We start from the raw sequence: 14,633 nt of genomic DNA, 5'->3' as shown, positions 1-14,633 counted from the left end.
ACGGTTCTCTTATAAACATAAAAATTACCTTTTTTACAATAGTAATAGTAGATATAGAAATAAATGATTGCATTTAAACAATGGGGGTCTACACATTAATGGACTTGCTTCTGAGTTCTTTCACTCTCAAAGCCTTTATTTCCTTTATCTAGAAAACGATAAAATTAGATACATAATTTAAAAAAAAAAGGACAAATTGGTCCCAACCCAAAATATATTTTAAAACAAGCCGAGCAGAACAAAATATAATATAAAACTAACTTGAGTTATATTTTTAACGCCATTTTATTATGTAAAAATTAAATATATGATCTTTCATTAAAATTTTATAGCGCTTATATAAACTCTCTTCTCTTTTCTTTTTATTGTATTTTCACTTACTAATAAACATTAATATTCGTTTTTTGTTATTTATTTTTATTTGTATGTATTTGTTTTGGCCCCTCACTTATGTTGGTAGATATAGATCTGCATATATTCATAAATGTGATGCATTGTGTATTTTGTTAATATCGAACAAGGAATCTACTGTGTGTTTGCAAGCTACCACGTGAATCACATTTATTTTTATGTGGCTGCAACTGTCAGACAAAGAAAGAGAAGAAGAGGAGATAGAGTGAGGATGCTGCTGTGTGTGAGGATGTTAGGCTAAAATTGTAGTTTTACGATTATAAAGTTGAAATAACAAAGGATTTCATCTAGGACCGACAATAAATCGAGTCAACTCGACCATAGTTCGAAACTCGGTTCTTTTATATTTTTCTTAACCTACTTACATTGAATCTCAGTTTTGTTCTAGAGAAGCCCCATTAGCTAGCTGCTGGTTAATGCTACACATTTTTTTTTTTTTTTTTTTTATGTTGCACTTTGTGTAATGAAAAAAAATTGATTTGCGAAATCCTTTTCACAAATTCAGCACATTGTAAAACATTTCCTAAAAACAACTAACGCAATAAGGAAAGATTACAATTATAAACGTGAGTTGATACAGAATACAATACTGAGGAAAACAATTATATGCGAATAGACTACATGTGGTCAGTAGGTATAAGTGCATTTGAGCAGACTCTAAGAACAATAATGCAGGGTAAACCGGGGTTTCACTTGTAAGAAAAATCATGCTGTTACACGATTTCGACTGTTAATTTGAAATTGAACGGTTAAAATCAAATATGCATAAACTCGGTTTTGTATTTCCTTTGGCAGCTAGAGTTCTGATAAAAAATATGGAAATTTTTACAATCCTATCTCTCAACATTTCCTAGATATTACATATGTTCATATCACTCTTCTAAGTTAAAATTTGTAGCTTTATATTTAAAATTCAATGAAAAGTATTAAAATAGATGGCTCAATGGAGCTTTTATGTGCTTATAATATATCATGTGCAAATAAGATTCACATAATATTCAGCTACTTTTCAGCAAGCTAAGATCTTGTTAACACAACACACACAAAAATGTATAATGTTATTTGATTTGGGACACATTTTGCTTGATAGGTACACTTAATATAAACAAGTTCATTGCGATAGTATCAAGTCTCCCAACATCAAACAATAAACTTCATAAAAAACTTTAAACAATCACATACTATAATTTCTGTTGGATTCTAGGATGAACCATCAATTAAGTGGTTCATCGGTGGACCACTTTTATATACCATCAAGATATATTTAAAGGTTTAGATGAGTTAAAAAAGTAAAGAGAATACGTGCATCTTTACTCACACAATAACTTTCCTCACCTTCTGTTTTTTTTTTCTTTCTCTCCTCCTATCTCTCTCAATTTTATCATCAGATTCAAATCTGTCAACCCTAATTCGAGCCATCACTGGAACTTCCCTAACCCACCGAGTCTGAATCCTCTAATAAGATATTTTTTTTCTTCCTTTCTTCAATAGCCACAACCTTTGGTAGATAAAACACTTAAGGGAAAAAGGATTTTCAATTAGGTCTCTTTTGCTAAAATAATGGCTGGGATTTAATTCCTTCAAATAAAATGACTGAGATTCAAGCATTGTTTCATTCTTTTTACGGAAATTTTCATATTCTTTGTGACAAATATAATTTGATGTTTATCATCAAATACATGTGATTCAATATAAAGCAACAATGAATCATAATAAATCAAACAATTATATGAACAATATAACTAGTTGACAAATGGAAATTGAATGATTACTATATGAACAGCATGTGACCGTTTTGCTCTCTCAGTTACGAAACTTAGTTCTCATGTTTTTCTTTTAAAAAAACTATTCAACTAGGTTTGGTAAATCTCAACTTGCAAACAATGCGAAAAACACGTTACAGACAAAACTCCCATTTTGGATTGCAGAAATGCAGCCATGAACATTTGAGAGAGAAGAAATTTGGTAGAGTGCAGATGCAACGTGCAAAGATCCAGTGCGGTGATGAATAATTAAATCGTGTGGGTCTATTTAATCTAAAGGTTAAAATTAGTGGTAAACCGGTGAGGGACTTAGTTGGACCCTCACCCTAGAATCCACCATAATTTCTTATGAATTGTGAGTCAAAAATCGTTTAGAAGACCACGAAATTACCCATCTGGTTTCAAGTTTCAATATCCTTTCACAAATGTTGATATACAATCGTCAACCTTAAAAGTGGCTTGCAGGTATCACATATATTTGAGGCGGCTCAAAGATCCTTTACAAAGTTCTCTCATGAAGGTGAGCATCATATATACGTATTAAACAAATAGTAGTGTCTAGAATGTAATAGTAGACACTATTTCGATATAAATATTCTGAGTTTCTTCTTTTCTTTTGTGTTCAAATTGACCATGGATTTGTTATGCAATGTATATATTGCATTTCGATATATATTCCATTGGGCATGAAATGAATTCAGCGACTATGGCTTGACCAATTTATTAGACAGTTTCATCAGTTCCTTTTTAATCTGTTGCATCAGTTTTGAAGCCACAAAACCATAACATAGCAAGCGGTTTGCTAATAGAAAATGTTGATATATAGGATCTAACCGAAATGGATGCAGCACAAATTGATCCTGTGACTGAATCATGTAAAAGTATCTTACAAATATGAGCAATTAATTCATAAGTAGAAAAAGAAGAAAATATTGGTCTGCATAAAAAATGCTTTGGTATTAATGGTTTTAATGTGTTTTGACTTAAATTTAAGTAAATTAGTTTTTCTCTTTCTTACAAATTTGGGGTGCAAATCCAATGCTAAAGCTTTCAAGTTCAAACTAAAAAGACATTTGTGAAGGAATTCTATTATTCGAATCATTACCTTTTTACACTTACTTGATTTCCTCTAAAATTTGTACTCACATTGCATTAATAGCAATGGTAATCACAGACACGGTTGCTACTTGCTGCTATATATATATATATGCATTCGATAAGCTTGTCCCGACTTTTATCCTAATGGTTCTATACTAATGTTATATAGATATTCAAGCAAGTGACTCGTATGCAAGAAGATAAATTATGATTTTGTCACTATCATGTATAATTTGTAGAAAATTTGAAAGGAGGCAAGTAGTTTACTCTGGTAGAGTTAGATTTGTGGCCTAAATTCACTCATGGAAACATATGTCAGTATCTCAAACTGATAGAAACCATTATGATAGCATTCACAAACATATATATTGCTTTTGGTTTCAACAGCCAAATGTGAGTCACATTGGTTTAGTGTTCTACATGAGTCAGTACGAATAAACTCTTCGAACAAGTTGAAATGATTTTGCAATGACCGAGTCTTTTAATTAACTATTTTCACAAGTTGAATCTGTCTAAATACCTCAACATTTTTAGAAGCTCCTTGATCAAAGTTTTTTTTATAGATAAACTTATAAAGGCCTCTTTTCAAGTAAAAGAAACAGATAATTGTCTCATTTGAGAAGCTCTCATAAGATAGAATCTATTTTAACCTAGACCTAACCTAAGATTGATACAATTCATCACATTCGTTAGCAAACAAAGCATAGGTAACCTCAGCAATTAGAATAAAGAGTAACAATGAGGTTAATAAGATTTGCCAATCAACATATGATTTTGGAAAACTACACATTAATCCAACAGTAATAAAACAATGAATGAGAAAGTGGACAAAATAGACAAAATTCTTAGGTACTCAAATGAGCTTTGGAATCTTTCCAGTTCTAGCTATTTCTTTAATTCCAAACTTGCTTAAATTTCTTTGAACTGCAACCATCTTTCCTGGATCTCCTCCTGTAGTACACAAAATGAATCAACAATGAAAATTTCTCATTTTTTAAATGTCACTCAATTAATTGTGAAGCCCACACCCAACTAACAATCACAACTGCAAAAATATAGATCCAGCGGCTAGATACTACCAGAACTTTGGGCTAGATCCTTTTATTACGGGTCTCTTTTCACTTTCAGAACCGAGTCTCCGAAAACTTAGGAACGGCCCTGCTATTCATATATACCTAAATAAATGTGTTATTAAGACACAAGTACATATAGAGTTTTTGTCATTCGTATTGAAGCTCATATATGCTATAACAGCCATGGAAATGCAGTAAATCACCCTGCAAAAGCACTATGAAGCTCAACAGATATAAAGAAAAGTTTTAAGACCCTAATAACAAGGATTGCCATATACACAACTTTTATGAATTAAAGGTTCAGTTATTGTTTGATATAAGTAAGGCTTTTATGTCAGACATGTGTAATGAGTAGTTAGGCATGCCTTTATTTAAGCCAACAAATATAATTAAGTCAAATTTGCTCGTATAATGAGTAGTCTGACATTTTTGACAGATTTACGACAAGTGAGAAAGTGTTAAGACACCGATGAGATCAAACTTCAGCAAGCAAAGTAAATCAAACTCAAGCTAATAATTCCAACAACAACAAACAAATGAAACAGTAATAACAAATCGAACCAGAATTGCTAGTGAAGACAGATGAGATTCATAAACTACAAAAGATGGTGTCTAGCAATCGTTCACTGAGAGGGTTTGAAGGGCATGGTCTTGCACAGCTGAATGATGTTTAAGGTTAATTTGAAGGGCGTTGAATTCGTGTAGTAGCGTTTGAATTTAAAATGATGGATGAAGTAATGTTTGAGAGTACAGCAAAGGTGGAAGCGGCGTTTTGAGTACAAAAATGGTGGAGGTGCTATTTGGGAGTACAACGATGGATAAAAAAAAAAAAAAAACATAAAACTATGAACACACACATTTAACAACACGACATTCAACCGCTTGCATTACATTGTACATTATATATACTTTGGAAATTATCAAGCAATGAGTAAATGCACATTTGTAAGTTGACATAAAATCTTAAAACAAAAACACTTACAGGATACTAGCAAAGAAGGCATCCACGACGCGAGAAGAATTTCCTCTTTTCGTCACTTAAATGCAAATCCCCCAAATTAATTTCTCTCAGTTGTGTACATCTTTCTACCATATGTTTCATTCCCTTCTCTGTGACATAACGTCCAACACCTGACAAGTCCAACACCTCCAGCTTGGGAACTACAAAGTTGATACTATGTAGCTTCACTTTATAACAACCTGATAAGTTCAAATGCTTAATCTTACAACATTTCCTTAAAACTTCGCAAATACCTTCTGATATCTGTGTGGAAGAAGTCAAATCAAGCAGCTGTAAATTGGGGAAAATTGAAGCAAACATTATGATTCTTTCATCATTTAACCATGAATTGCGGCCCAAAAAGAGAGACTTTAATTGAGGGTACACACCAAAATCCACCAAAGATTCAGAATTCCCTCGACTCTTACTCCCAATATGTTCCATTTTGATCTCACTAAGCGAATGACAGTTCTTAACAAGTGTAAACAAAGCACGTTCAGTGAGCTTATCACAACCACTAAGGTTTATGGAAATCAAATCACCAAGAAATGAATACAACTGGACAACATGTTGATCATTCAGAAACATGTTATCTTCAAGATCCAAATGTTGGACACCATGACCTTTGGATAACAAACAAAAGATTCCATCATAACTATAGCCGGTGCATTTTCGAAGGACAAGCCTCGTTAAAGGAAGACCTTCCCTTGCAATAGAGTAGAGTAACTCATCCAAGATATACAAAGAACGCAAACTAAGACAAGTCAAACCCTTCAAACTCACTAATGAGCCAATAAAATATGAAGCAGTGAAGCCAATAAAACATAAAGCAGTGATGTCTGGCATGCCATAACTGCTACTACCAGAAAAGGATAAAGAACTCAATGTTGGTCTCTCACGGAGAGCTGAAGCAATGCCTTCTCTGCTTATTTGATCACAATCAAACATGATGACCTCTTCAAGAAGCTTACAATTCTTTAGCAAGTGGAAAAGAGATTGATTGTTTATGGGAAAGCCAGAAAGATTAACCTTGCGGAGTTTGATAAGTGCAAGTGAAAGAGCTTTTACCCCTTCAACATAGAGAATGTACTTTTCACCATATAAGGGGTATCTAAGAATGTACTTTTGACTATATAAGGGGTAGCTAACGTCGAGTTCTTCGTGCAAGGGGAAACATTCGACGATGAGGAACAGGTCAGTGGTATTGAAATTAGCAATTTTGGAACAAGTGAGAGAGGTCAAAGTAGTAATGTTTTGTGCAAAAACTCGCAACCCATCTGCGGGAATGGTGGGTTTGTTGGAGATATTGAGTGACTTGATGTTCAATGATGGGAAACGAGAGATTTGACGGAGAAGGTTGTTGAGGTCACCGTGGAAGCGAGAGAGGTTAAGGGAGGTAAGGTTGGTGAATCTTTTGAAGAGGGGACGGATGAGAGGGCGTGTTGGATTGAGGACAGTCAGTGATAATCGAAGAGGATCGATGATGGAGAGGAATTGTTTGGAGACAGCGGAGAGAGGATACAAGTAGCGACGATTGTTGTCGTCCTCGTCGATGATGAATTTGAAGATGCATTTCCAACAGTCATCAGGTAAGTATGAATTTGAATGTGTTGTTGTAACCATGGTTTTGCGAAGTCGTGAAAACTGCAGAAACCGTGAACACAAAAAGACGGTAACGTTAGTGCAAAAATGGTGCTGGCGGTGACACAAAAATATTAGGGTTTGGAGTTAGGTTATGTTTTTATTGTTACGGGTTTGGAGTTAGGTTTATATTTATGCTTTTAGCCCTTTTTATTTGTTGGAGCCCTTCATTTTTTTGGTCAAGTAGCGTAACATTTTAAAATTTGGGAGAAATTAAGTTCGAACTTCGACCCCTACATATAATATGTAATATTTCTACCAACTAGACATGACAATGGGGCGGGTCGGGGACGAGTTTTAGGATAACTACCCGCACCCTCGCCACCAAATCCATCGGGGATAGAAAATTCACACCCAAACCTGCCCCCTAGCGGGGACGGGTTTCCGAGCCCCACCCTAACTGTGAACACAAAGACGGTAACAGATGGTGAAACAAATGTTAGGGTTTGTAGTTAGGTTATGGTTGTACTGTTGCGTTACTGAATGATCCTTGGAGTTAGGTTATATTTACGCTTTTAGTCCTTCCTTTTTTTATTCATAGAGAAGTTTTTTTTTTCCTTTTTTTCACATAAAATTCAACTTCATTCAATTGGGAAATGGATTATCGGCAACACTTATTTCTCCACACTGCCCTTTTATGACCCATAAAAAGAAGTTAACGATGATACACATAAAAAGTGCAAAGATTATTGGAAAATTAACAAGGCAAAACTTTAATTCTAAAAGTTTAACAAATTTCTTCCGTATATGGAAGATGATCATGAAAATTGCAAGATTCACAATTTTTAAAATCATCCATCTTATTAAATAAAATATATATTTGTCGGTGTTTGCTCATATCGATTATATGTAGTGTTTGGTGTGACTAATCCAACCATATGTTAACATGTTCTAAATGATACTAATAGGATGCATAATTTCATGATAATCAGCATTCGTCTCTTACACCAAATATGGTATCAACAAAACAAGTTCATCTTATAGAGATCTCATCAACCACATGGAGTTCGAACTTGAAATAACCTGAAAATACATTTAAAATAAGCAAAAAAAAAAAAACTTTGTAGACCGATAAAAACATCAATGAGGACATTAGATCTCAAACATGGTATTAATGGAGTGATCAAATACCACGATGGCTTTCGAGGAGGGCACTTGGATACCAAGGTCATCCCAATCAAGTTGAAGACATAAAGTCGAGAGAAATAACCTCGAGGTTGAATTTTTTCATGATTTTTTACATGCATGTTTAAGATGTTAAAATATAACTTTTCACATAAAATTGGAATTTTGCGTCAAGGGACAAATTAATTATGAATTTTTAAAATGCCAAAAACTCAAAAAACAAAAAACAGAAATCTTAACCTAGAAATCAATTTCGAGATGATTGTTTAGATAGATATATATAAAAATACATAGAATGAAGATGCAAAGTTTTATAGAATTTTAAAGAAGCCTCAATTTATTTTGATTATTCAACCAAAACGTACAAAATTACAATTTTATTCCGAGTAAACATATACACATAAATCAAAATTTGTTTCTTGATATAGCTAGCATGTTTATAACATCATATAACTTTTAACAATCATATGTCTTAATTTTCATATCATACCATGTTGATTCACCAAACACTGAATTGAAATATAATATGATTTAGTTATTATGTCCCATCTTTATCATACACATCAAACGAGTTGTAAAATAATTTTGATGAAAATAAATACTTTTTTAAAAACTAATTTAATATATTGACGGAAAAAAATACAAATTTATTTTGAAATTGATTATGAAACATAATTCTAAATCGACAAGTTTTAGATTTTAATTGAATTCAAAAATGTGTGTATCTAATTGTGAAAACAAAATTATGTAAGTGTAGCTCGGTAACTACGTAAATATTGGTATGTAGGGCTCAAACCCATGTTTCCTTGCTTCTCCAACTATAATACTTGACAAAAAAAAGAAATTGCGAAAACATTTAAATTGGATATTAATCACTATATATCATAGCTCTAGATGCATTATCTAACCATAAAAAAACGGAAATTAAAGAAAAGTATAATGAAGAACTTGTACACACACTAGATACAACATAGACACATACAAATAAAAATTTGAGAAATTAGAAGCGATTGAATGTTATAGCATACATGAGTATCAAAACCTTACCTAGAATGGAACAAATGACTAAGAAATAAGAAAGTGAGATATTACTTCAATACATATTAAGCATGAGATTGAGCATTATTAATGGTTCTATTCATGTTAACTTGACGAATGACCTTAACATAATAGACTCCAGCAACTAAAAGAACAACAAAAGCAGCAGCAAAGATAATGCCAGCCACAGCACCAGCTCCAATTTGTTTCCCACTTTTCTGTGATGCTTTGTTTTCATATTTCTGATTAGCTTCTACTTGAGCTGCCATAGGAAGTGATGAACATTTTGATGTAGTACAAGAGTTTTTGGTCTCGTAAGTTCGTGCATTGGGATGAAAGAAGAGATATGCTGATGGTGGAAAAGCTATAGGGTTTTCATAAACAAGTCCATGAGGTGCTCTTTCTTGAGATGTTGCTATAGAGAGAAGTGATAAGGAAGTGAGGAAGAAGAAGAAGAAGTTAAAGGGACTCATGTTTGTTATTTTGGGTTTTTATATATAACTTAGAAGAAGAAAATGTGTAGCTTTTGGGTGAGAAGTTGTGGTGTTTGCCTTGCCCTTTTATAATGTTTTCAGGTCTTGAGGAAGTATTTATTGGTCCTTCAACTTGAATTTATTATATCTTGTGAAAAGGGTAACTTGATTCTGTCTGTCTTTAGAATTATTCAACATTTACAGTGTCACACAATCTACATTGTCTAATTAAGATTCGACTACTCCAATTTTAATTTTGCAAAATTAAAATAAAATATGCAATTAAAATATGGTTTGTCCAATCAAGATCGGATCAATATTTACAACAATGTAAATATATGTGACTTTATCCAATTTATTCCTTAGTAAATGTCGCCAATGAAATTTGGAGAACAAATTATGAATTTATGTAAACTTTAAGTTTAAAGAAGAGTAATATATCCAATCCAAATCCAAATAAGTTAAAAGGAAAACTACTAACATCAATTCTTATTTTATGAGGACTACTAACATAATTTTTATTTTATTTTAGAAATTACATACTCCTATTTGAGACATTGTACGTTGGTCACTAATTATGGAAACATCTTTTAATTAAGATTTAAACTTTAGATCGTTATGTTGTTGCGGAAGTCTAACATATTCTACTAGATCCAACTCTGTCTTAACCGATTGTGCAATCAAATGAAATGAGTCAAATCTATTGGTAAACTTATGCTTATAATTGTGTTTTTTCCAATGAAAAAATAAGGAGTGTTTAATCATGTTTATCTGTTCTTGAATAAAATCATTGGATCATTAATTGACATCCATCCGATTTTAAAACATTAATCATGAAAAATTATATTTATGTCCATAGCACTCCTCACTATACTATGATTCTCGAAAAAGATATATATTTTTGTTAACCCTCCAGTTTTTAGAGAAATGAAACTCTGGTAGTCTAGAGTTTGGCTGTGAAATAAGTATAGTCTGGTAAAAAATTGTGGCATCCAAAAATCAAATTCAAATTTTTTCGAACGATTCGTCGTTTGATGAAGGTCATTAACCACTTTACTACCAGAAAAATCATGAATACTGACGGAATTTAGAGACGGATTTTATTCTGTCTCTATTAGAGACGGAATCAGAGATGGAATATAATTGGCTGAGACGGAAGTTTAGATTTTACCTTTAGAGACAGAATTTAGAGACGGTTGTTTCCGTCAGCAACATTTTCCGTCTCGAAATCCGTCTCTGACAAATATATTTTATTATTTTATAATTTATACCCAGATAAAAATGCCCAGAGACTGAATTAATCCGTCTCTACAAAAAAATTATAATTTAAAAAAAAAAAAGTCCCAGCTCCCAAAATTAAGCGTTCACTACCAAATTAAACAGTTCTTCTGTCCACATATTGTCCCCCATCGATGAAGATTGAAAGCTCTCCCTCCATCCCCAAATGAACCCTAACCCTAAGTTCTTCTCTATTGCAAAATCCACCAACAACACGATACTCTCCGGAATCATACCTCTACGAGCGGGTCTTTTGCGAATATTGGCGAGAGGTCTTTTGTGACTGCGTTTTTTCTTATCTAACTCATTTCTTCTTGTCATTTAGCATCAGATCTGCTTAGTGGGTACGTTTTTCTTTCTTCTTTCTTAATTTTTCAAAGATTACGGTTTTGTGTTTTGATTTTGTTTCTCGAATCATTCGATTTCATTGCTTGTAGAATGGCCAAAGGGGAATTCAAAGCAGCGGTTCCTGCATCCATTTTGAAGAGGCAAAAAGGAACGGGGAATGTCCATTGATGAAGAAATTGGAACTTGAATCATTGAAGAGGAAGAAGAAGAAGAGATCTGAAACAAGGGAACTCATTTGGAGTTGAGCCAAAAGAGTAGCTAAAGAATACGATGTGGGGTATTAAAATTTTAATAAGTTAATTTAATTTGATCAAACCATTTATTTGTTTACTTATTTACTCAATTTACTTAACTTGTGTTGTGTTAAACAAAAGGAGTTGATTAGGTTGAAATGTGAAGCTAAACTTAAAGGTGGATTTTATGTTGACCCTGAAGCTATATTCTTGGTAATTATCATTGTTATCAACCCAAAATCAAGGATTATTTTGCAACTATTATGTTTGAGACCAATAATGTACAGATTGATGTTTATGTTTTTTTATAACTGAATGAATTGGTTTTATTTTTTATGGGTGTTGATTAGTAACTTCATTGGCTGATTGAGAAATTTGTCAAGGTCTGTTTGTGTTTAATTTTTAATGTTAAATAAAATTAAAATAGTATGTTGATTTATAGAAGAACATATATATACTTGTGACTGTATGTACAAGTGACTGTTGCACTTGCATCTCTTTGTTTTTGCATGAGTTTTTGAGGTGCTGATTTTTTGCTACACAAAATATATGTATAGGATCGATGTGTGTTTGTGTCTACATTTTCTTTATGTCTATTGTATGAACTGTAAATTGTAGCTTTGAAACCTATGTATGGAACAAGAATTTTAAGGTGATTGACAACAATCATGATTGAAACAGTTATCAAGTTTAAGGTGATTGAAACAATCATGATTTGGATCTTACTTATTTGATTTTATTTTGTAGATATGGAGTCTTCATGTTGTCCACAATCCAAGTTGCCATTTCCAACTTTATCTGCTACCTCTAAGGGAGAACCAAAGGTTTCACTAGTTAATGACGGAATGATGAATATACAAGAAATAGCGGATGAGAGAAAGCTTGTCTGCTACCCAACAGGTATCTTAGCAAGTAATGATCCTTAGAGTTGCTGATGGAACATTTAGTTTACATGGAAAATACATGGGGGATTATGTGAGTAAGTCAAGATGGGGATTATGTGAAGTTTGTTGAAACTTCACTAGTTATTTTATATGCATTACAACTTACAAGTGATTTGAAATTACCAACCAACTCTCTCTCTGTCTGTGTTTAGTTGCAGCAGCAGGGTAGGTGATTAAAATTCCGCTTACAAGTTACAAGTAATTAGAAAACACCAAGGCAAGTGATTAGTTTGTTTTTTTGCTGCTCATTCATAAGAGATTTTGTTTTGTTTGTTTTCTTGACAGCTTTGTAGTTTATTAGCGTGTTTTCGAATCCAAACATGAAGATTTATGTATTTTGTGAAGTTGAGACTTACGAGTGAATCCCTCATGACCAGTTATTCAATATACTAAATTTAAACTTTTTAGATAATAACAATTAACACCTTTTCTTTGTTTTATGCAGCATCTTTACCTAATTGAAGTTTTCTATCTTTGATTGATTTAATAGCATTCCATATCATCTAGTACAATTGTCTCTAAAAAGGTGAGATATTAGTTCTAAATTTTAATCCATGTTATTTATTTTTTCAATAAGTTTATTGTTTAGTGTTTGATTTAGAACATGATTTGAAGGTTGTCTTTGTTATGTAGGATATTGTGTTTTGAAGGCTGACTGACTTTAGTTGGTATGCAAGGATAATAGGATATCACACCTAGGTATTCAATATGAACTACTTATTTAAGGTTTGGTTATTTGAGCATGAAATCGTATTAGTAGAATAACATTAGTTTAATGTCTAAACAAGGATATGAGTGATTGTGAATTTTTTACTTACTCTGCATTCATGTCACTACATATATTGTTTTTGAATATGACTTCAAGTTTTGGCAATAATGCATCTTAAATGTGATTAACTTACTAGAACAATGGCTGGGTTACTTGGGGGAAGATTGAGAAAACAGAACGTAAGGTGATTTTCCGCCTCCTAATCCATGCTACACATGTAAGTTTTCTCTTCAGTTGTGTAAGTCATTTCGTAACCCTAATTGTTTATTGTTCTATATATAAAGCACTATTAAAGAAAATTGTTGACTAGCTTGATTGACATTGCTTTGTTTCCTTGGCAAAATTATTGAAAATAACAAAAACTATGCTTGAGACCCACATATTTTAAATTTTGCAGGCTGATGGAAGTTACCTATTTAGCTCAGACATTATTCCGAAGCTTTGTTAATTAGCTCAAGAACATGTCAAGAGCATGAGAGAATGATAATGTCAATGAAGGAGGGGATAGTAACAACAATTTAGAGATTTGGAAAGTTTTAGATTCATTATCATCTTATTATTTTTAGGTACCGGATAGTTTTACTTTGATTTGTTCAGTTATTTGCAAAGTATATTTATGTATTTTTAAGAGTACTTTTCTATTGAATGAGACATTATTATGTTGATCAAAATTTGCAAATTATATTTATCTATTTTTAAGAGCACTTTAGGTTGATTTTTTTTTTAAAAAAAAAAAAAATTGAAGTTAGAGACAGAATTTATTTTATGTAGAGACAGATTTGGTTTCTTTGTATGCACGGAAATATATGATTCAGAGACGGAATTTTTCCGTGTCTGGTAGAGACGGAATCTGTAAATCCGTCTCCAATAAGCTTAGAGACGAGCAAATTAACCACGGACTCAATTCCGTCTCCAATTCCGTCTCCAACTTGTTTAGAGACGGATTTTTTGCATTTTAGAGACTGATTTCGCCCGTCTCTAATTTGGATTTTTCTAGTAGTGTTATCGTTAACCATTTGTTTTAGACAAACACTTTCTTTAATATTAGACAACATTTGAGGCATTGCGGTGGATTAAAATGTTGTAGTGAAATGAAATAATCATGGTAAATCACCACGATTTGACAAAAGCTACACTTTTCAACTCCTTTAAACCCATAGTTTATTAAAACATACACTTAACAAAATTAGTTTGTAAAAATTTAGAGGCTCCATAGTGCCCTATACATAATAATGTGCTCATTAAAGCGTGGGGTTGGCTTAGCTTAGAAGAGTAGCTAAGGTAACAAATGCTCTGGCTGCAAGCATGCTTTGCCACATTATTGCGAAGGCACAAATCGCATGCAATAGTTTTATATATACTTCCCACTCAGTCACTCCGTATATGTGAATATATGATGTGACCTTAATTTAAATCATGTCATTCTTCATGCTTTCTTT

At 32.6% G+C, this 14,633-nt stretch overlaps 2 protein-coding genes and 2 long non-coding RNA genes across 9 annotated transcripts; 2 read left to right on the top strand and 2 right to left on the bottom strand.

Annotated features, from left to right (window-relative positions):
• Positions 1–5,333: 5,333 nt before the first annotated feature.
• Positions 5,334–6,968, bottom strand: LOC11407484 (F-box/LRR-repeat protein 2). The gene has a single exon (XM_003606330.4). It carries the CDS (start codon positions 6,966–6,968, stop codon positions 5,334–5,336), a length of 1,635 nt encoding a protein of 544 aa, XP_003606378.2.
• Positions 6,969–9,035: 2,067 nt separating this feature from the next.
• On the bottom strand, positions 9,036–9,661 carry LOC11412067 (uncharacterized). Its single transcript, XM_003606327.3, has one exon. It carries the CDS (start codon positions 9,620–9,622, stop codon positions 9,215–9,217), a length of 408 nt encoding a protein of 135 aa, XP_003606375.1. The 5' UTR covers positions 9,623–9,661; the 3' UTR covers positions 9,036–9,214.
• A 1,268-nt stretch (positions 9,662–10,929) lies between these two features.
• Positions 10,930–12,647, top strand: LOC11407981 (uncharacterized). Of its 6 annotated transcripts, none has more exons than XR_003011745.2 (5): positions 10,930–11,244; positions 11,338–11,525; positions 11,623–11,694; positions 12,229–12,456; positions 12,578–12,647. It is a non-coding gene; the product is annotated as an uncharacterized lncRNA (long non-coding RNA). The 6 variants fall into 6 exon arrangements; XR_003011746.2 differs by having other exon boundaries at positions 12,229–12,460; positions 12,578–12,641; XR_003011744.2 differs by having other exon boundaries at positions 10,932–11,244; positions 12,229–12,381; positions 12,578–12,641.
• A 223-nt stretch (positions 12,648–12,870) lies between these two features.
• LOC112421416 (uncharacterized) lies at positions 12,871–13,873 on the top strand. Its single transcript, XR_003011743.2, has 4 exons — positions 12,871–12,951; positions 13,059–13,124; positions 13,331–13,411; positions 13,592–13,873. It is a non-coding gene; the product is annotated as an uncharacterized lncRNA (long non-coding RNA).
• Positions 13,874–14,633: the final 760 nt, after the last annotated feature.

The sequence above is a fragment of the Medicago truncatula genome, chromosome 4 (genome assembly GCF_003473485.1).
Source record: "Medicago truncatula cultivar Jemalong A17 chromosome 4, MtrunA17r5.0-ANR, whole genome shotgun sequence".
Taxonomy (NCBI): domain Eukaryota; kingdom Viridiplantae; phylum Streptophyta; class Magnoliopsida; order Fabales; family Fabaceae; genus Medicago; species Medicago truncatula.
This window is presented reverse-complemented; position numbering and strand designations above follow the sequence as displayed.

Coding starts and splice junctions, on each gene's coding strand:
- LOC11407484 (XM_003606330.4), bottom strand. CDS start 6,968: ATGGTTACAACAACACATTCAAATTCATACTTACCTGATGACTGTTGG.
- LOC11412067 (XM_003606327.3), bottom strand. CDS start 9,622: ATGAGTCCCTTTAACTTCTTCTTCTTCTTCCTCACTTCCTTATCACTT.